At 44.7% G+C, this 22,621-nt stretch overlaps 2 protein-coding genes across 8 annotated transcripts in view; one reads left to right on the top strand and one right to left on the bottom strand.

Moving 5' to 3' along the window:
• On the top strand, positions 1 to 9,561 carry LOC105354713 (E3 ubiquitin-protein ligase KCMF1). Of its 2 annotated transcripts, none has more exons than XM_023958937.2 (7): positions 1 to 159; positions 2,544 to 2,711; positions 3,113 to 3,252; positions 3,995 to 4,096; positions 6,047 to 6,227; positions 7,297 to 7,612; positions 8,103 to 9,561. In XM_023958937.2, exons 1-7 carry the CDS (start codon positions 144 to 146, stop codon positions 8,428 to 8,430), a joined length of 1,251 nt encoding a protein of 416 aa, XP_023814705.1. In that variant the 5' UTR covers positions 1 to 143; the 3' UTR covers positions 8,431 to 9,561. The 2 variants fall into 2 exon arrangements, with proteins under 2 accessions (XP_023814705.1, XP_023814704.1); XM_023958936.2 differs by lacking the exon at positions 1 to 159 and adding an exon at positions 450 to 1,127.
• Positions 9,562 to 11,395: 1,834 nt separating this feature from the next.
• slc20a2 (solute carrier family 20 member 2) overlaps positions 11,396 to 22,621 on the bottom strand; it is a 40,020-nt gene continuing 28,794 nt past the window's right edge. For 3 of the 6 annotated variants that reach the window (XM_023958929.2, XM_023958931.2, XM_023958930.2), the window contains exons 10-11: positions 20,300 to 20,384; positions 11,396 to 15,484 (exon numbers count right to left, since the gene is read on the bottom strand). In XM_023958929.2, coding sequence (XP_023814697.1) covers positions 15,320 to 15,484; positions 20,300 to 20,384 — 250 coding nt within the window. In that variant the 3' untranslated portion in view covers positions 11,396 to 15,319. Of the gene's footprint in view, positions 15,485 to 18,521; positions 18,607 to 20,299; positions 20,385 to 22,621 lie in introns of all 6 variants that reach the window. The other 3 variants (XM_011478862.4, XM_078953268.1, XR_002873922.2) reach the window with 2 other exon arrangements.

Here is a 22,621-nt window from a genome sequence, read left to right on the forward strand (position 1 = left end):
CAGGAGGTGGAGGGGGGGCAAACCGGATCTTTCATGAGGGAAGAGGCCAGGGACAGCCAGCCAGCCCCGGCTTCTCTTCTCTCTTATTATTCCCCATTTCAAGCCCGGAAGCCCGAGCAGGGGGCTGTGTTGGGATTCGTAGGATGTCCCGTCATGAAGGTAAAAAATAAACTTAAATATATAGTTTCCATACAAACACAATATCCCAATAATAAAAATAAAACGTTGACAGTGCATCGTAAGCTAACAGTGGCTAGCAGCTAATTTCTTATTTTGCTGCTCATCGTAGATGACTTTAGCTGCCGTTGACGGCAGTGGCGCTGCGACGTGTCCGCGGAATGTGTCCATCATGAAGTGGAGCTTCACTCGCTGTTACTGTTTCAATAAATAACCCAAAGCTCCATGTTTAGGCAGCGCTGTCACATAAGCGGAAGACGGCAGTTCAGGTTAGCTAAGTGTTAGCTAGCTAGCTAGTTCGCTCGTTCACTAGCTGTCTGGTAATGTAGGTTATCATTGACGAGGAAGGAGAGTGCCGAAGATAGGCGGCAGAAAGGGGACAAATCCCGATCAGCACCGCAGCTTCAGTTTCAGCTTCAGCTTGTCTTTGCTGTTTTTTGGGGGGTTTGAGCACATTTTAAGCCCCTTGAGCTTTATTGTACGGCAAACCAACATCCACGTCGTCCTTGTCGCCAACCTTGCTGTGTCCGTTCGTTCTCGGTGTCATGCAGCATAGTTTAATTCCAGTTTATACGCAACGAAACTGAATGAAAACACGAAAGTTTACGACCGACTAGCTTGTCAGCTAAAATTTCAGCTAACGCCAGCAGGTTTCAGTGTTAACCGGTTAGCTAGCTGCAGGGGTTAGTCGGGCCCCGACGGCCTTCTCATTGCACGCTTCTTCTGTTGTTATTGTTGTTGTCAACTGTCCTGACTGTCAGTGTTGTGGTCAAGGCGCCTGGTGGGGTAGTGGGTTGTGGCGGATTTAGTGGGTCCACGTTGGAGTAGGCGGGTCAGGGTTTATGGGGATGCGGGGATGAGACTGGAGGCACCGGGACCAACCACACCACTGTCCCGGCCGATGAAACACACGCTCGGTTCCACCGACAACCGATTCTGTTTGTGTAAATGTGAGTTTATTTAACGTGTAGCTGGATTTTAATGGCGCTAAAGAGTTGGGCCTAACAACAACAGTAGCCTTCAGTATAGCAAACTAGTTACTGATGAACTAAAAGTGCCAAACTGTCTGAAGGACAGGAAACTTTATTTGTTTTTTTAACTGGTTTTGAAGATATTAAGCAAAGATAACAGTTTTGTAAACCATTCTTTTGCCAAAAAAGATATGCAGGAGTGTTTTTGAATTTACAGATCCAGTTTCTTAGCCAAAAACAGAACCAAGTGTGAAAATGCAAAACTCTGCTTCAGTTTACAATATTTGTGTAGCAGCACAAGGAGACGTTAGTCTAGGAAACTCCATCTTCACATAGAAAACATGAATTAGTCGCCTTTAAAGTCATTTTGTGCATCTTTGTTACTTTTCAATATAAGACTACACAAATCACTAGATCTGTCCCAGTTTTTCATTACCGATGATCTGTTTTGGAATCTTACGTAGACTTAGAAATCTGAATGAATTCAGGATTTTGGCAGTGAGACTTTATTTTATTTAAAGAAAATCTATTTTATTTATACGTGTTGCTTCTTATTGAGCTCCTATGTGGATACTTGATGAACCCAGGTGATTCACCAGGTAATGGTTAACGGTCTAGTTTCAGGAAGTATTTTATTGTTATAATTTCTCCCAATGTTTGCAGGTTATCACAAAACAGTTCCCTGTTTTACATCAACACTTGTTGATTGACCTCTGCAGCGTTTCATTAGGTCTGTTATAAGGTGTTAAAGGACATGTATGCTTTGACGGGAATGAAGCAGGCGGATCAACCTGCAGTGTGACTGCTGCTCCAGCTAAACCCCCAAACCCAACCTAAAGGAATGCAAACGTGGAATGACCTGCTGATCGACACACCTGTACTGCTGAATAAAACGTCATCCAGATGTGCAGATAAAATCTGCTTCTTCAGTTAAACTCTGTGCTTCAGCAGGTGTCACTGTCTTTCATAGGAAATGCCATATCCTTAGAAATTATAATGTGGCTAAAACGACACAGAAAAGCCATCATAACACGGTGGTTGCCATGCCAACCACAAAGGCTTGAACAAACAGTGAGCCACAAAGTCAGCATGTAAAAGTTTTGCTTTGTTTAGAGCGCCGTGTGAGACACCGTGGTGAGAAATCTTAGCTGAAAATTGCCGCCATAATAAAATATTACAGGGGGGCAACGGCTGCAGGCCGCAGAGGTCAGGAAAACAACCCAGATTACCTGAAAACTGCTCTGCTGCTCGCTTACACAGTAGAAAATCGTTTGGATAATCAGACGTTTCTTTGTCTCCAGTAGGAATGTTTTAATAGTTTTAGAAATAGTTTTGTATTTGAGCTATGAAAACTACTAAACTGGTTCTTGTTGTCTTGTGTCTGCCTTCTCTCAGGTGTGAGTTGTGACGCGTGTTTGAAAGGAAACTTCAGAGGTCGACGGTACAAATGTTTAATTTGCTACGATTATGACTTGTGCGCATCGTGCTACGAAAGCGGTGCCACCACAACCCGACACACCACAGAGCATCCCATGCAGTGTATATTAACACGAGTCGACTTCGGTGAGTGACATTTGCATCAGAATAATTATGAATTATGCTTTACAGAAATGGGGAGTGGTGACATTTCACGTTAAGCTATGCTATCATTCAACACAATGAAGTAGTTCATTGTGAGTTTTCATATTTTAATGGAATCTCAGCGAGACAAGTTAAAGAGCCAGATGAACAGTAGCTTCAGATGTTCGTAATTGTGAAACTTTCACTTTGTTTCATTGCCACTTTCCTCTGAACATTCCAGCTCTGAGAAATATATATATATATTTTAATAAATAGCTGTTTGTTTATAATTTTGCTCCGATCAGCTTGAGTGCATCTCGTTTAAAGTCCTATTTCTTGTGCTCTGGAGTGTGGAAAGTGCTTCTGGATTCCAACTGAAGTGCAGCGCGCTGCTCTCCTTTCAGACCTGTACTATGGAGGTGAAGCCTTCTCCGTGGAACAGCCTCAAGCTTTCACGTGTCCTTACTGCGGCAGGATGGGCTACACGGAGATCTCCCTGCAGGAGCATGTGGCGGCGGAGCACACGGAGACCTCCACAGAAGTGGTACGCTGGCCGAAACCTTAAAAGCCCTCAGAGGTGTTGTCTGGATGTTTGTGCAGCTGGAAAACTTTTCCATTGGTGCTGATATTTTTCATGCATGCCTGAGAAGTTGACTCTCATTAAACTAATAAAATCAGGAAATGCACATTAGGGATGGAGGGTCACAAGTTAAGGACGAGGTTTTTGTTTTTCTCCTGATAAACCAGCAGTGCAGCTCTGGAAGCTGATCTTGAGATGATTGATAAAAACATAAAAACAAACTTATTTATCACAGAATAATTACAAAAAAACTTTTTTGTGCCACTAAAAGGGGAAAAGAAAGAAGAAAACTTAATTACTTAATTAATAAAGCCATAACAGCCTTATATAAGCATTTTTGCAAAATCAGTTGTTCTGACATCTCTTCTTTTCCAAGTAGTGAATTTGAATTAATGAAGCAGAATTTCCACAGTTCTTTGTCTTTTAGCAGGTTTTTACTTTGCAGTATTCTTCTGGAAGTTACCATGAAAGCTTGTTTAGCATAAGCAGAGTGGATTTCTTTCTGTTCTCAAACCTTTATTGCTAAAGTTCATGGAAAGCGGTCAGAATCTGTCACGCCTTTTATTTCCGTGTGTGAGTTCAGATTTCTTGGTGTTCAACGTCGTGGTCGTGTAGACGTTCTTCAGGTCTTTGGGTGTTTTGACGAGTCTGCGCTCTGATGGGCGTGCGGCGAACTTTGATTAATGTTGGCTTCCTGTCCCCCCAGATCTGCCCCATATGTGCAGCGCTGCCAGGCGGCGACCCCAATCACGTGACGGACGACTTTGCCGCCCATCTCACACTTGAACACAGAGCTCCAAGAGACCTGATATCCTTTTCAAGCCTCTCCACCTCCACACGGCGGAGCGTAAGCAGCTGTGTGAAACGCTAGTCCATGCTTCCGGTAGGAAGTCCCATTCTACAAGAATCTGGAGCCGCTTTCATGAAGCCAAAACAGATCAGGTTCATGTAACCCTTTCACACTGTAAATGCTGCCAGCCACATCTAAATACCACATGCTGTTTGACATTCATTCAGTCCATGTGAATTGTAACACACTGTAAAGTGTTGCACAGAGGCTTTTCTCTGCCTAAAGGCCCGTACACACCGGGACGAATATTCGCCAGCGTTTTTCGCCACGTTTTTTGTGTTCACACCCAGGCGATTTTCGCTGACGATGAGCCGAGCGAACGTGCATATTCATTCCCTGACATGTGATGTAAAACTTTACGCTTCTTAAAGTCGCTTTTCACTCAGAAGAAGAGAGCAAGTATTTACGCGCTTGTCAGAATCATACAAAGAAAACATGAATATTTCAAGCACCAGTAGCTCCAACTGGTGCTTGGTTCGGGGATATTTTAGAATGTCCGTCATTATTTCTTTGCGGCAGTGTAGACGCTACTTGGCGTCTATCTTCTTCGCTGTTATGTGTGCTCAGCAAGGCAGTTTTGTGTTTGAGCGCCCCCAAGTTGTGTTTTACTGTAACGTCAGAAGCTCCAGACACGTGTGCAAAAGCGCCATTCTCATTGGTCGAATAAATTTCGACGCAACGCGTCAAAAAAAAAAAACGAACCCGAGGCGTTTTTTTTTTTTGACGCTTTGACGCGTGGCGTTTTTTCGCGTCGGTGTGCACACTCTCATTGGTGCCCTTTGTTTAGTCACGAGGCGTTAAACGTCGGCGAAAATCGCGCGGGAAATTCGTCCCGGTGTGTACGGGCCTTAAGAGTTGCATTTAATTGCGTAAACGGTTGAAGAGTCGAGGTGGTCCAAAGAATGTCAACAATAGAGCTAAATTCAACTGCTTCAAAAGGAAACGTCTAGCATGTGGTCGCAGCATCAGCTTCACTCGGATGTTCCACCATTTTGCTTCTGAAGCTCTGCAGACATGGAGCATTTAACGCAGGTTTTAAGAAAGAGCTAAAACAGGGCCACATTTAGCACGGTATTCACACTGGACAGGCAGGGAGGGGCTTCTTTTTCCACTGTTTACTAGAGCATGTTTGCCACCTACAGTTGGACATATCATAGTTCTGGACAGGCATAAGCTGCAGTGGTTTGTTTATTTATGAATCCTCTATTATGAATTTTCATTTTGGCACTTCAGAGAATTAAAAGGACCACCGTCCAAACGTCACCACCACATCCGAGTCCCTGATGGGTCAAAGTTCAACAGGATTTGACTTTCAAAGGGCGTTCAGTGGCCGTGCAGTCGTAGCTCCATGTGAACGTACAGCCTGGAAGGCGCGTTCACATGGAGCGTTTCATTGGAAGTGGGGGCTTGAACGCGTGAGGGCGGTGTGATCGTGACTGGACTCCCTCTACGGGACGATTCTATGGAGCGCAGAGTCACATCGTTGTGAAATGAGACGTTTTTAAAACGCTTTAGAGACAAAACGAGTTTTACGCTTTCACCTGCTTTAATGATGAAGAGGACTCCAGCTCTCTCATCTTCTTCTTCATTCCTTTACCATCCCTTTACCTCTCATCAAAATCCTACACTGGTTCCAACCGAATAGTGATCTGTTCTGCAGCACAAAGACAGAACAGACAGCAGGCTGGACGTCTATTTATAGAACGCTTCGACAAACACTACTGAAAACCCTAAATCAGGGGAAAAAAAGCTTCCAAACAGCCTTGGTTTGCACACTCACCCAGTGGGCTGTTGGGGGAGACCTGGGAAGGGTCTTGCAGCTGTGGCGTTTGCCTCTGTGATGCTTGTGACCCGTCGTACGTCTGCGGGTTTGAATGTGTGTCTACGTTCCTTGACGGCGAGCGTCACGACGAGTCCAGCGGAGTGAGGCACGTCAGGAGGATGTTTCACCCCGGGCGTGGGCTGGGGGGCCCGCGTGCACGCAGGTCCAACATGCATTTTACCAGCAGCACTACGGGGGGGCTTTCTACCAGTCAGAGTTCCTCACAGAGCTCCAACTACAGCAGAGAGGCCATGGACCCCATAGCAGGTCAGTGACACGGTGCTTCCTCCCTACATCATGGCTCACCTGTCGTGCTCCCGCTGGTTTGCGGACTGTGTTCTGCATCCTGATTGGCTGTAGTCTATTGTCCATCAGTCTACCGTGTCTCCTGTACAGCAGTGGTCCCCAACCCCCAGGTCATGTCCAGTCCGTGGGGCACTTGGTATCGAGTCACAGGAAAAAAAGAAAAAAAAAACCGGACCCACATTTTTTTCCGTTTTACTTAATTATGTGATTATGAAGGAAGTTGTATTTTTAAAAGCTACTGGATTCTCTGCACCACATCCAAAAATGCATCCACCGCTTTCTTTGAGCCGCCGCGCTGACTGCTAAACCCCAAAGCCAGCAAAGTTAACGATAAACAAACGCATCTGAACGTTTCTTTTAAAAGAAAAGATCCAGTGAAGAAACAGGAGAGCATTTGGGACTTCAAAATAAAAGAAAGCGGCTTTTAACAGACAAAAACCAAAAGTCTTTACTTCAAATATGCATTTATTGTGACAACTGTTCCCATTAACACAAGTTGGCATCAGATTTATTTTTTTTTAAGCTTCCGCGACAGTTATGGTTAAAGAAAAATCTACGTCATGTTTAAATGGTTCCTACCTGAAATCTAGTGTACAAAATGTTGCTCAACAATTCATGGATTAAAATTTATTTTTAACTTTGAGTTTTGAAAATATTTCTATTTTAAAGCAAAAAAAAAAGAACTAGAAGATGAAATGTGTGAAAGATGTGCATGGAAATGTCTGGAGAACTGTGAGTGGCAGTGATTATTGCCATGGCGACACCGCGTTCTGGGTTTTTCATCTGGTTCAGTGCCTGGCCTTCACCGCCTCGGCTCCAGCTGTGCCCTAATGAGGGTCGGCGTTCGGTCTGCCTCCGCTCTAATGACCCGCTGCGGCGGCAGAGCCGAATGCCGACACATCAAAATAACCTGACTTGTTCAGGGCTGGTCGTTGAAGTGGAGTCGGCAGCACACGGCTGACCCGGCCCACTCTTTGCTCCAAAACAGAATCCCAGGTTCCTGACAGAAGGCGTCTTTGTTTTCCTCCAGAGCTGCTGTCCCAGTTGTCGGGGGTGCGGCGTTCGGCGGGGGGCCAGCTGAGCTCGGGTCCCTCGGCCTCCCAGCTGCAGCAGCTTCAGATGCAGCTCCAGTTGGAGCGCCAGCAGGCGCAGGCGGCGCGCCAGCAGCTGGAGAGCGCCCGAAACGCCACCCGGGGAGGTAGAGCCAACGCCATCCTCACCGCCAATTCGGCCCCTGCAAACCCCGCCCCCAGCACCAACCACACCAACAACCCCAGCCCGAACCCGGGACTGCCCGAGGCCAACACACAGCATTCTGCACACAACTCCCAGTTTTTACTCAGCAGGTGAGGCTCCGGTCTGGTGTTTGTCTCCAAAGCTGCGTTCACACAGACGTCTGCGCATTTCAGGCTTCTGTGTTCCAAACTCTCACGTTCACACATCATTTAGGGCCCGATGTACAAAACATTCGACCATGAACGGGCTTTGAGAAATAAACCAGTTGAACTTTGACCAATGGGGAACTTTGATGTGGGAGTGGCGTATGGATGGCGTCCTTTTCAAACCGCTCCAACAGTGATCATGGAGCAGAAATTAATAATTGTGGCTGAAATTAAATCTTTTTTATATCAGACTAGAGCTGTGAAAGAAAACGCTTGGAGCAAGATTCACCAGATTTGCACCGCTTTGACATTTTACACCAAAACTTCTTTGACTGCGAGGGTCATGCGCTCGTATCGGGGCGCGTCACCCGCCCGTCACGTGCCCGGTGTGTACGTATCTCGACAGTGGGATGGGATAGTGGGCGGGGCTTTCACCTCCCTGTCTGTCCCGCAGGCTGAGCGAACCCCGGCTGTCGGAAGCGGAGCGGCAGGCGTGCGAGGCGCAGTGGGCCGACAGGAGCCTCTTCGTCACGGAGCTGCTGCTGTCCACGCTGCTGCCCGACCACGACGCCTCGGCCTCCTCCTCCGAGGACGAGGATGATTGTCACGGCCCGTTGCGGAATTTCGCCGACTTCCAGGCCATGGGCTGCGTCGAGGTCATGACGTTAGACGTGGCGCTGGAAAACCTTAACCTCAAGGAGAGCGCGCCTCCAACCAAGACGACAAAAAGCACGAGTAAAACGGCACCTACCAAGAAAGAGCCCCCCGCCCCGCCCCTTTGATGACTCGGCACCTCCCTCCCCTGAAACCACCATTGTAACCGGCTGACCGCCGCGTCAGTCCAACTGCCAATGGATGAGAAAAGACTGCAGCTCCGTCTGGCTTTTTGTCCCCGCCCTCTTTTACTTATTTTTGTTTTTTTTTGTTTGTTCCCCCCAGTGATTGTCATTTCAGCTGTCGCTCCCCGTCTCCACCACACGTTTTCTGTTGTGTATATTGAATAAAAGTAGTGAGACGAGAGAATGTGAAAGCGAGACAGTGTGGCAGCTGCCAGAGAGAAAAGGATTATATAAAGAAATTATAGAAGAATCTATATGAGAGGCGATAATCAGCGACACGTAGGCCGTGTTCCCTTTAGCAGACCAGCTAAGCGTAGTTAGCCGCTGGAACCAGGGGGGAAAAAAGCGCTGCTGTGTATTTATAGATTTTAAGTAAAGAAGTGCTTGGACGGTTGACCACAACGCGAGCATGAGCTTAAATCACCATGTGCCCATTTTTAACTGCACAGTCACCAGAGAGAGAGAGAGGGGGGGGGGGGGGGGGGTCTCTTGTTCCGACACCTGAGCGTGTCACTTTTTGGTGCTGAGTGCACACACATACGCTGATGTGTTTGGCTCCCCCTCATGTCCGGTCCCCTCCCACCTTTCGTGTGACATCACCTGTTTTTGGGTCATGTGACCTGGCTTTATATCGACTGTGGGCACTTTGCATATCCGGTGTCCACGCGTGCACACACTACAGATGCTCCACACACCTCTGCAAACAGGGGACGCCGCGATGGAAGAGCCACGCCCCCCCCCCCCCTCCCTGGCAGTCAAACGGTTGACCCCCCCCCATCACGGTCTTTCTTTCATCCGGTCTTTCTACTCAAGGCCGTCCGCTTCTTTCTCAAGCTCCACCTGATCCAGAATTAATCTCTCCATTACTCATGAATGCAAAGATTACTCATGTGACTTGAAGGAGAGAATTGTGTATTGCTCTTTCCATAAATTCCTCGGTCAGAAAAGGTCTTTGTATGCCTCCACTGCTACCTGAAGACATGCATTGTATGTTTTTTGGCTTCTGAAACGAGCCAAACGACAGGGTAAACCTTTGGAGGACAATAAAAATGTTTTTGGATGGAAACAAACTAACCTCATTCTGCTCCGTGTTTTGGTTTCCTTGGTGTCTGAGCGCGTGCAGAAAGACAAAGCGCTTCACAAAAGCGTTCAGGTTTGGTCTGAAGTTCTCAGTGGTGGACATGAGTGCAGCTGTGTTTTTCCTCACAGCTGCACGCCGTGAGGAGAACTTTCCGCTCACATGACGGCACAAACGCAGACACTGAATGAGGACAAAGGCTGAGGTTTGAGGAAATCCCAGATTCAGGGGGCACAGGATTTAAAATGATTCTTTGTTGGTGCTTTAAGGTTCATGCACACAGGCTGGTTGTGTCGCCGTAAACCAGGGGTGTCCAAACCTTTTGCCGGATCTGGTGGGGTGGAAATGTGAGGGCTAACCATATTTTAAATGCATCCAATTTATCCCTATCTTAGATGACCCCACCCTTCCATTGACGTGTTCTCCCTACCATGACAAAGGTGGATAAAGGTGGAACGATTTCATGTAATCCATGGATACCAGTGAAGATCACAAATCATTGAAGAAAAAAGGTTCAGAGCACTGTCTAGTGGGTCTAGATGACCCAACTCCCAATGTTAAAGTGCCTAGGATAGCACAAGGGTTACACGAACTAATGAACATTTTAATGCAAGGGCATATTTTTCATGTACTTAGCTTGTGGTAGATCTCACGTCTCGTCTGGTAGAGGCTCTTCATGGGGAATATGAAAACATACTTTAGCCGATCAATCAAGAGTTTTTTGAAAGTGCTGGAGTCCGCATATTATTGATTTTATAAAAAGGAGCCTGGACATTTGAACAAGGGTGGTGGACATGCCTGACTTAGTCAGGAATAATTTGAAACTTCAGATTTTAAGGAAAATACGTGCATGTATAAAGTTATAGATCAAGAATGAGCTGAACCTGTGAATACAGCTTTTATATTAATGAGCTGAAACTAAACTTTACTAAGTTTAGTCGACATTTCAATATTTCCCAGTTTAAAAAATGTGGGATTAAATGAGCTCACACTCCTGTTTTCATTATTTATGTTTGTTTTTTTAAACCAGCTGCATGACAAATTTACAAAGAGACATTTCTTTAACTGCCAGGTTTAACTTAAGCAAAAAAGAAAACTTGGAAAATTATGAAACTTCCTGGAAGATCTAATTCTTCTGATCACTGATTAAAACCTCCGTTATTCCTTTTTTAAAGTGTCAGCTGTCGTCATTGTTCTGAGTTGCTGCAGAAACCAGCTAAAGTCAGAGCGCTGAGAACTGAACCGCCTCTGCCAGCTCGCCGAGTTCTGATCCGGAGAAAAGCTGGACAGATGCTGCCCGTCTCCTGAAGGTCAGCTGGAGAAACGATGGCAGGAAGTCAGAAACATGAAATAAATCCCAACAAGTCCGATAAGAACATGCATCTGAACTTTTGATCCACTTTGGATTTCACGTGAAAACTAAGATTTGCAGATTATTTTGCATTTTCAGACCCTTCTGTGAACTCACTCGGATATTTCTGAGAATTTCCAGGGTTTAGGAGCATTTCTCACAGGCAAAGAACCCCAGCAGTTTCATGATTTAAACTGAAATTGGAGATGTGAAAGAAAATTAGAAATGATCACACCCTATAAACCAGTTATTTTTCCCCCCAAATATTGCAAAGAAATGTCAAAATTGATACAATTCAGATTGTAAGAACAAAGAATTATAACCAACTTCTTAATGAATAGTTTTTGGGGGGAAAATCCTGACCAAAATGATACTAAAATTTGAGTTTTACACATGTTATCCCCATAAGATAATGCAGATCACTCTTTTTATTTCAAAAAGGCACAAAAAACATAAAAAATTGGACAACTCACATGATGTTTGATATCCTTTGTAATTTTAATTCCCATAATTTAGTTAAATGCAGACATTTTTCCACTAAAATCTTAAATAAAAACATTACAGTACAATTTATGCAAATTAGAAAGAGCTTTAAGATTTCATAGAAGCAGGCTACAGTTTGTTTTTAAATCCATTTGTTACGACCGTTCTCAAAAAAGGACCAGACGATGAAGGAGCTGCAAAGATTAAAGAGACAAGGCCTGCAGGCCAGCCAAGGAGCACGCTCTATTACAGAACACACTAGACACCACATCCACGTGAACTGAAGCCCCAACCCCGCCGCCACCTCGGGCGCTGTTACGCGTGGGGCAGCAGAACCAGGGGGAGAAATTGCACATTCTGTTTAGACTTTCTCCATAATAGGTGTGGGAAGTACAGCAACTTCCTCAAATGGCAACAGATTTACAATGAAAAGATGAAATTCTGCCCTATTTGGATGGGAAAGTGTCAAACTGTGCCATCTAGTGGCGGCACGCACACATAACTGACATTTCTGCAGCAGTTTGTGCTTTTTTTTTGTTCCTTTTCTCCTGTTTTTCGAGACTTTAAAATGCCCCCCGTTTTCACTTTCCCCTCCTCCCTTTAAACTGTGCACCTCTTTTGGCCTATCAGGACTAAGAATTCATGCGCGCGCACACACAAAAAGATGGCGGTGCGAGTCGTGAGGGGGGCCTGCAGAGTGTGCGGGGACGCCCAAAGCAGATCAGAGACGCAGAAAGTGTTGCTGGTTTGATTCCTGGTTCCTAACACATCTGACACAGAGGTCAAGAGAAAACGCAGAGCTGTGCGTCTCTTACGGCTGGATGACTCTTTCCATTGAGTCAGCAGCAGTTTGTTGCTCCGACATGCACTTCAGAGACCGATTACACCTTGATGCAAATCTACATTTTCAGAGCGGAAACTGAAAACTAAATCCTCTTTCTGCATCTTTATGACCTTCTGCTTCTGCACATTTATCATCTTGTACAAGTTGAGCCTCAGAGGATTACCAACTGTAGCGCTGGAAAACCGTCTCTCTCTGCAAATTGGAAAGTTTTCCAGGCACTCTGAATAAAAATAGGTGAGCATACCAGCTGTCTGCAGCCCCCCCCTCTCAGCCTGTGGGCCGAGTAAAAAGGTCATGAGCTCCCAGAGGTCACAAATCAGTAAAGTCCGTTTTAGTTTTTCCTCGCAGTCTAATACAAATCTAATTTGAGGACTTTCTCTGCAGCTCTGGCAGCTCATGAGCAAAGCAGTAGGGAAACAAAATTACAAAGTGTTTCATCTGAAGTTCAAAAATAAAAAAAATGATAGCTTCTAATCTGCTCTACTGGCAACCGACACGTCAATCTACGCTTTCGAGAGACACGCTGGGCTGGGAGGAAGCGTGGCACATGGCACCGGCGAGGCGTCGCACCGAAAACCGACCAACAGGCAGCTGGCTTCCCATCAGGCCCAGCGTCTCCCAAAAAAAAAGGTCTGGAATCTCACCCAGGTTAAAACTCAGATATGATAGAAAAATATAGTTTCGATGAAGTTTTCTCGTTAGTACTTCCGTTACTGAATTGCACCCACACAGGTAGTGTTAACACGTCGTAGTAGCAGTGTAAAGTGACAATGATCATGATCAGCACTACCACCATGAAAGAGAAAATCACACATTTCCGCTCACTCTCTAGACACTTCTGGTTCATTTTTTTTTCTCATTTGCACTTAAAAAAAAATAGTTTTCAATTGTCTTTCATTGGCATCATTAGGCAACCGTTTTTTTTGTTTTGTTATTACAGATACTCTACAATATGGTTACAATGTAAACTCCACAGTACTTAATTACTTTAGTGTATCTGCACAGAGTAAAACACAATGTTACAAGGCATGTGGCTACTTAAGCATAGATTTGTTCATTAAAAAGAAAACACAGCACAAGAACACCTGCCACGAAGTTTGTTCAAATGGAGAAAAAAAGCTTTTTGTTCATCTGCAGGTCAGGTGACCCGGTCAGAAAGCTGGTGATGATCAGTTCCATCCATCCAAACCCTCTTAGATGTCATGATGTTAAGGTTTTGACCCCTGAACGCCCCGTCAGCACTCGTCTGGATGCGCTGTTGGCAGAATTTTTTTTTGACACTCGTTCGCCGCGGTTTGTTTTGCTCGGCAGGCTGAGGCAGACGCCGCACGTCGGTAAGGAGTTGCTAACCCAAACCAGGTGAGCGCAGAGGTCTGTGATTATCGGCGGGGGGACTTTGATATGACCGCATGTTTCATAAGGGGACTAGTGCAGATCGTTGCATATAAACACCAGTACGGTTTCGGTCGATATGAACTTTCCTGTTGCAGAGTCTTGCTGATATAATTCCGCCTTAAAGACCCACTCCGATCATCTTTGGATCCAATTTCACACCCCCAAAAATGTTGGAGCTTTCCAGCCGTACAGTTTTGAGCCAGAGATCAGCTCGGACGAGGAAAAAGGCGTTCATGGATTGGATGTGGAGCGGTGGGTCTTGCATCCCGCTCATTGTTTTTTTAGTGACAAACATGACCTTTTTCAAACGGCATTTTATCGTCTGCTCCCAATTCACAACAATATGAACAAAAACATGCAAATTTAAGCTTAATTTTTTTAATGTATCCCCTCCATCGTCACAAAAATGCCATAAGGAGTTAAAAACACCAAAAACCAGCGTTTTTTTTCCATCGGAGTGGGTTTTTAACGCTTCACCAACAAATGGGAGTTTGGAGATATACGACTGTAAAGTGTGTCCGGACTCAAACACGTCACGACAAACCTCTACGATAGGCTTTCAGTTACGTCTTCGTTTAAGGAAAATAACGGATCAAATGTGGATTATCTGTGTATCGGCCAACGTGTTTGGAAGAGATCAGACAAAGCCGATACGCTGCGGACGTACGGAGAACGAAAGGCGAAGACAAAAGAACGTACGGGACCTGGTCTACGTGTGCGTCTGCACGGTTTGGCATCTCCTGTAAACGGACTCATAGAAACAGCACATTTACTTTGGCATGGGTCTGTTCTGCTTCCTCTCTCTCCAACTTGGAGCCTTCGGTCAAAACTGCGACACGTAATCAACCGTTGAGAAGTGGACGGTTCCACAAAAGAAAAGAAAAAAGGTTACAATGATCCTAGCAACAGCAGAAAACCACGGCGTGAAACTCCCCCCTCTGCCCACAAAACAACACATAAAGCAACCTCCCCCCTCCCCCCTTACAGACTATGTACAATACAAATTACAATATAATACATCATTAAAAATATAAGATTCGTCTCTTGAAACAGAGGAGCGCCTGACAGAAAATCAACTCTTTAGTATGTTAGGTTTCTATGGTGTGAAAAAACGAAACAAACAAAGCGCCGTCCTTGACGCTCGCCTGCTGCTGTACGCTCAGCACGCCAACGTGACATGGATGGGGTCGCTACACGTCATGCGCATCCTTTTTTCTTTAGCGCTAAAGCAACGAATCCCACCCCGACTATGACAACCGTATGTACAAGTTTACGTCTGTTTGGAATCCCGACAACGCTACTAAACACCGCAGAAGAGTTTTAGACGAACGCTTCCTTCAGGCAGAATTCTTTTGTGCTGCGAGCTTTCAGATTTTTCTTTTCTTTTGAGTTGAGGCAGCTGTAGAAAGTTGCCGTTTGTTTTGTTTTTCACAGCAGATTGAACAGTGCCTTTTTATGAAACTCTTCTCAAAACGAGAATAAATTAATCAAACCCAAATTTAAAAAAAAAGGAGAAAAATCTGAACTCGAGTCAGGAGAACCTCTAGATGATGTCGGGATGTAAACCCACGCACATTCAGAGCAGAACCACTTGTAAACATCTCGCTCCTCTTCTCCATCTCTTCACTCTTTCCCAAATCTTCCTTTCCCCGTCTCCGACTCCCCCCGCCCCCCCAGCCCTTCAGACGTAAGGCAGGATGCCGTAGACGAACAGGGCCATGACGGCGGCGCTGAACAGGCCGGCCACGGGGACCGTGACGAACCACGCCAGGAAGATGTTCCTGAAGAGGTGCCAGTCCACCGCCTTCTTGGAGCGGATCCAGCCCACGGCCACCACCGAGCCCACCTGCAGGCGGGGGCCGGAGAGAAGGGACAATCAGCAGCAGCACAGAACGTAAAAGCAGAGGAGAGCTGCAGGCTGCCCACGCTTTTCATCCAACATCTTCCTCCCAGATTTTGATGCAAGCAGAGATTCATCTTGATGGGAGAAAGTTCAGATGGAAAAGTTTGAGCAGCCGTCAACTCTCCAACCATCACACTCACACGTTGCTTACAGTGGGGGAGCTCTGGAAATTAATGCTAATTTCATAAAGATTTATTGCCCTAGTCACATGTACCCTTATGGGGGGGGTGTTTGGGCCCATGGAGGGTTATAGAGAGGAGCGACCGAATCCTATAAAAGGAGAATTGTGTCCGAATTCCTTCACTACTCACTACTTGGTGCAGTATGTAGTGCGTTTGCCATTTTGGAGTGCTGTCTGAATCGACAATTCCAGAATCCAGAGCCCTAGAAATTTCCCAGAAGTCTCTGCGAAAAAATAGTGTGCGTCGATGCCCACTAGATTGGCGAATATGGACCACAATGCATTGCATCTGAACAGCTTTTGCCCAAAAAAAAAAAAAAAGAAAAGATTTTAACTGTAGTTTTAAAAAACCATCAATGGATTCATAAATAATCGTCGCTCATATCAGTGAGATTTTAACTCCGTCAAATTGATGAAGCCACATTCGCTGTTAAGAAAAAAAGCATGGTGTCCGAATTGCTTTTGCAATCCAGGGCACTAGATAGTCCCGCACGATTATCGTTTTTTAGCAGTTAAGAATTAGGGGGGGAATTCTGACATAGGCCAGGTGTGTCTTGAGGCTCGTTTGGCCACCTAAGAGACGCCATGAAAGCGGAACGTGCCGTCATCCTGCATGTGGCAAGTGTATCGTGAAGGCTAATGGCGCACATTAATGACGTACGGGTGATGCTGGCCTTCAGATAGAGCGAGTACTGGCCCCGTACTGACCAACACCCACAGGGTGTGCACGTATCCTGACTACACAAACCACATCCCGATTGTCTCATTTCCTCATCTCTCAAACTGGCTGTGCGCAGGGAGAGCGCCATGATCATGTGATTAGCGCTAACAGGCTCCTGGTTCAGTGCGGCGGTACTGGGAGGGTTGAAAAATGAAAAATCTGTACAAGGCGCCAGCGTCCCACCTACTTTACCCCCATGTGTTGTATAAGCGCCGGCTTCAACCAGTCACTTTCTGCAAGCCCTTGGGAAAAAGAAAAACGTACACAAACATTTTGGCTCGACAGACGCAGGACAGCCCACACACAATTTTCGGTTCGTGGACCGAACGGTAATTCTAAGGTTTGCTGATTTTTATTTGCCCGCGGACCACCTGTATCCACCCCTAAGGGCAGTTGTGACTAAGGCATTCAGTCTGACCAGAGGAAAAAAAAAGACAAACTTCCCTCCAAAACAGAACAAATGGGTAATTTTTCTATTTCTGACCCTGCTACTGTCAGACTGTCACTTCTGCCCCCATAACCGACTAGGATTCAACCAGCAGAGCTGACGATCACTTGCAGGGAAGCTGACTTTAGGTGCGCTGCAGGTGCAGAAACTCGAGGAGCCGGGCATGTTCTTTCACATTTCGGCAGCCGTGGTTGTGGTGGGAAAGCCTGATTAACAGTAGAAGCTGGCGACATAAAAGCCACCAAAGGGGCGACTGTTGTGGAGCTTAGCTGAACGCTTTAAAGAAAAGCCTCCAGACATTCCTCCATAATGAGCATTATGAACCAGGTTGTTTGGGTTCGGTTGCTGGAAAGTTGTTTACAGGAATTTGTAGAATCCGAATCATGCCGTGACCTCAGTTTGTGTGCTGCCTGCAGGGCGGACCAAACCTCAACGCTGTTCACCGTCAAATCACAGTCACTCGCACACAAAGGCCGGGCCTCAACTTGAACCATCAGGTGCTGATTGGACAGAATTCTGAGAACCAAATTGACGCCCATCCACATTTTTCAAACACTCAGAAATGTCGACAGATGTTTTTGGTCACTTAAAAAAAAAAAAAAAAACTGACTTGTTTTCAATCTGACCAGAACTTTTAATATTTAGGCTCTAAACATGTCTGCCCAAAAACATCTGAACATCTCATTGCACTTTTTTTTTTTTTTCTTTTTTTTTTTTTTTTTTTTTTTATCACCACCACACTTTATACCTCTAACCATCAGTAGGATTTAGCATTTGGACAAAGCGGATGATTATCTGAGGATTTAGGGAGGAGTAGAGTGTTTTTGGAGTTGGATGTTAATGATGGATGAGGATGATGCTGATGTTTAGATAAACCTGATCAAGAATTATCACCAGTTTTGATTCTTGTGCAGTTTTCCTTCTAAAAATCCACAGTACTTAGAATTTTTTTTTTTAATATTTAACATCCAAAACATCAATAGATTTCAACAGATGATCAATTTTATTATTTATATTCATTTTATTGGAAAACAGTTAATTAAAAATAAAATAGTAGTTTGCTATTTCCTCCACAATGTTTAAGTTTTTCCAGCAGATGCATTTTTCCCCCTAAAAATAGGATCGTTATCAAAACACAAGTTACTTTTCAAAATAAAAGTTGCATAGATTAATTTCAGTAAGTACAGTACAGTAGGTACAGTACAGTTTGGACTTAAATACTTAAAATATAAAATGAAATTGGAAGGCTTCAAATATTTTACTCAAACTTTCCTGCTTGTGACAAATCAAAACTAGTTGGCTTTTACTTTGGCAGAAACACCTGAGATACTAAAATGCTCTTTGTTTACAAAGATATTTTTATTTAACATGTAAAAATGAACAAAATAGTCAATAAAAAGAGATAAGCTTAAATAATAATAAATAATCTACCACACTTAAAAAAACAATATTTTTTTCCATTCTTGGAGTGCACCTTTAAGTTCTGCTGGAGGAAAACTGCAGAAGAAGTCAAAACTTCAACTTCAGGAGTTGTGATCGATTTCTATGATTGACAGCTAGAGGTGAAGCGATGAAGAAGAGCATCAGAGAAAGCTCTCTGGCACATCTTCACTACCAATGACTGGAATACCTTGCAGTGGGTGGAGCTTACTGGGATGCCCACATTTGATGCAACAAGGACTGTTAGCGCACTCATAACTTCAATGCAAAATCCACTGTGAGGACAGATGAGTGGAGACAGAAAGATGGAGAGGGTAAAAAAAGGGGAAAAACAAGTGCGACAGGTTGAACTGGGGGAGGAGGCTGCTGGTGGTGGGGTGGGGGGGATCAGCTTACAGCTAAATATGGGTGGAGGGCCCACACACCAAACCATGCCAGTGCTGTGAGGGCAAAAAGGAAGAGAGTTTGTGGAAATGAAACACAGAAGGAGACATCCAGGTGGTTAGGGGGGGGGGACAGGCGGGGAGGGGGAGGCTTGGACCGGACGGATCCGCTTCGTCTTCCAGATGTGAACCTCCTGAAAAGAACAGGGGAGAGGGGCTGCACACTGCTGCCCGGGGAGGGGGGCTGTTCATGTTTGAAACTGGCCTTTCTGTTCACACAGAATCACTGGAGTCTCAACAGCTTTTTAAAAATTGTTTTGACAATTGATGACGTGCAAACTTTCATTTTTTTTTTAAACACAGCATTAATTTTCACTGTTATGATACACAGTTGTATTTAAACCTGACCAGAACAACCATACAGAGAAACTGAAGGCCTGCATCACAGACTTGACCTGGACAACAATTTAATTACCTCCTCCCAAACCCAGAATAAAAAACTGAGGTCATTACAGTAAAAACCTGAGAGATGCTCGGTCTGTTCAGATAGTCTACCTGGATGGCGTCATCATAGCCTCCAGTTCCAGAGGTGAGACACGTTAGTGAAAAAACTGGCTGGTTATGACAGACTGCCTTCAAACAAATGATGAACGCACAGAGATGTGGTGCAGAAAAATCCCACTCTGGATTCTTCTGTTTCAGTTGAAATTAAAGCTGAATTACCTATGCATTACTCTTTTTTGTTCCTGTTGTGGTGTAGAAAATAAATCGAGTTTTACAAAAATCAAAGATCTGCTAATGAGTAAAGATTTCTGTAGATTTAGCAAGACTGAATGCATAAATCTATTCTGTACAAGAGACAGCACAGAGGAAATCAATTGACAATAGTCTACAGCCAATCAGGATGCAGGAAAAAATTGGAAGGAACAAAAAGGATGCAAACTAGCGCCAAAATAAAGAAAAATCTATCAAAACTGCAAGACTGTAAAAGGTGTGTAGGCACCATTATCATTTTTAAAGTTAAGCAACATTCTCAGGAGTAACAGAAACGCTGTTGATAATGACACAAAAGCAATTTTTAAAACGTTTGCTCAGCCATGGAAATGAGATCTGAAGTCGTTTTTGAATTGTAGTTTTGTCTTTTTGAATACTTAGAACTGATCGGTTCTGCTGTCTGGACCAAGACTCTATTGAAAAGGAGATTGGTCATCTCAATGAGATTTCTTCTGGTTAAATAAAGCCCCCAAATCAATAAGTCTGTTGAGAATTTTGCTGGAATTTTTATTGACTTTAGTTTGTTGGCATCCTATAGAACTAAAATAACTGAAAACATTGTTTTTTAATTCATTTGTACATTTTGGTTGGTGAAACTAGAATTAATCTAAGGTTGCATCAGCAGGATAAAACATTGTCAGAAGCTAAATCAGGGGCGGTTTGCAGCCTAATTTAGGCCGAATGAAGGCCGGTCTGTTCACAAACGGAGCGCTGGAACCCCGGGGGAGCAGTGCGAGCTCCCTCCCCCCTGACGGGGGGGGGGGCCCTGCAGGTGAGTTGAAACGGCAGCTGGAGGAGCACTCAATCATACCTTGCAGTGTGTGGTGCTGACAGGGATTCCGATATTGGAAGCAAGCACCACTGTGAGGGCAGAAGCCAGCTCAATAGTGAATCCACTGTGGAAAGGAGGGGGGGGGGGGACAGGAGGGGGGGTGGGGGGTGGGGTGGGGGCAAAGAGACAAATCTTCATTTTCACGTCACCAACTCTGACGGCACGGCCCCACCAGCATCAGCAACCGATTACATCATGGCCTGGCCACAGGAAAATGCCAAACAGTTCTCTAAGCGTTTCCACCTGAAATCCTCACAGGTGACTCTGCGGTGCCACTCGTTTACTAGAAACCGCGTTCTGTTTCCACAACAGACTTCCCAACACTGCAAGAGAAAATTCATGAACACTCAGAGCAGCACACAGGAGAGCCATTTGACATTTGTTAGTGATGTAAAACAGAATGACCCAGTTGGAACCGCTTTCCGAAACAGAAGCTTTTGGCAAAACCGTCTGAAAATTAGTCTGAAAAAAACAAACAAACAAAAAGTGCATCGCAAAGGGTTAGAGGCAAGTGTTATGTAAATCATTCTGTAAAAATACAGCTTAAAGACCCACTCTGATGAAAACGGTGCTTTTCTCAGCCCGTTCTTGTAGCATTTTACTGATTATGGAGGACATATGAAAGGAAAATTAAGTAGTATTTCTCTATTCAAATTGTTGAGTCAGATGGAAAAAAAAAGATAGAAAACATGCCGAATGGACCATGAGCTCCCAGTTCTGCATTCACTTGTAGACGACTAGATCCATGCGAGTCTGTCTGAGCTGGCATCTGGCTCAAAACTGTGCGTCTGGTTAGCACCAATGTTTTGATTTGCTATTTTTGTTGCATCGATGATGTTGGGTTGGGTTGTGAGGGGCTGTAAGCAGAGAGCTCTCAGTAACAGGGAGGGGAAGGGGAGGTGGGGTTGCTTGGCACCAATAGTCCTTATCACAACTCAGGTGAATTGCTGATGAACTCCCGCCGCTCTGCAGAAACTATGTCCTAGAAAACTAAAGGTTTCTTGATTTTGACATCATTAAAAGAACACTGGGAAAGCTTTGAAAATAGATTTTTTTAAATGATCAGAGTGGGACTTTAAAGGTTAATACAATCTTCTCCCTTTCAAATTAAGAGTCACAAAAACTTAGTTAAGTTCTGGAGAAAACAAACTTGCATCCTTCTGCCTTGAGCTACAACCAATAGCATCAATCTTGTTCTTGTATTTGCCCAGCTTAAAGGTGAAAACCCTTTTTTTTTAAGCCCATATGGTCTCAGGGGCAGTTTGAATGCATGCCTGGACCCATAGGGCACACATGTACACTGTGTTCTGTTCGGGCCACAAACATAGCTGTCTGTCAGATTGATGCAGGAGAAAGAGACAGTGGAGGATGGAGAGCCTTTGGAACAGAGAGGCAGAGCAAATTTGTCTTAGACTCTGGCAACGGAAAAGAGTTCAGGGTGGAAGGAAGGAGATTAAGAAGAAAGGGGGCACACAAAGAGGGTGAGGATTCAAAAAAATAAATAAAGAAGGGGAAAATAATGAGTTGGAGAAAGCGTGAGAACAGAAAGACTCTGAGGAAGGAAAAGCATTGGATTTAAAAAAAAAGGGGGGGGGTGAAGAGTGAAAGTGAGAACGAAGATTTTAAACTAAGAAAATAAAGATTTAAAAGCCAAAAAAGGGGGAAAAGTAAAAGTAAAAGTAAAAAAAAAAAAAAAAAAAAAAAGAAGTAGACAGGCTGGCGTCCCTCCCTGTGGTTAGAAAAGACAAGTCAGAGTTCCCACTGCGGCTGCCCCTCCTTCACCACTGCTGCTCCAGGTCTGTTCATCCAGAATGCCAAACAACTTCCTGTAACCCTGTGTGATGTTCCTGCCAGGCAACCACACACAAAAACACACACGGCCTTGAGAGAAAAAAAAAAAAAGAAGCTGGCTGCCACAATTAGTCCATAATATGACTCCATGTTTGCAAGAAGAGAAATCAGCAGAGTGACCTGCGGGCGCAGAGCTCCGCTTCCCTCACATGCACACGGCTGCTGAGGTTTGCAGACAAACATTCCTGAGCAAATCGTGGGAAGATGAGACTGAGGGAGAGGAGGAGACTGGAAGGAAAGGATGACGGAGCAGCAGTGAGAGGTGAGGGATGTGTGCAACACGAGATGCACGACTCCAGTTTTCCGCTGTGATCCACAGAATCACTCAGATCTGGTGCGACATAAACCAAAGCTAGACAAAATGTTATCAACACTCCATATTTTAACTGCTTTAAATACAGAGGGAGAAAATGTTTTTCGATTAAATTTGCTGCATTTTCATCGAATTGT

Source organism: Oryzias latipes, chromosome 9 (assembly GCF_053564925.1).
Source record: "Oryzias latipes strain Hd-rR chromosome 9, Olatipes_Hd-rR_3.1".
Taxonomy (NCBI): Eukaryota; Metazoa; Chordata; class Actinopteri; order Beloniformes; family Adrianichthyidae; genus Oryzias; species Oryzias latipes.

What these genes read in the sequence shown, in the direction of transcription:
- LOC105354713 (XM_023958936.2), top strand. Translation starts at nt 1,034, where the DNA reads ATGAGACTGGAGGCACCGGGACCAACCACACCACTGTCCCGGCCGATG. An exon ending in ATTAACACGAGTCGACTTCG is followed by an intron (nt 2,712 to 3,112) that starts GTGAGTGACATT and finishes CTCTCCTTTCAG; the next exon opens with ACCTGTACTATGGAGGTGAA. An exon ending in ACAGAGCTCCAAGAGACCTG is followed by an intron (nt 4,097 to 6,046) that starts ATATCCTTTTCA and finishes GGCGAGCGTCAC; the next exon opens with GACGAGTCCAGCGGAGTGAG.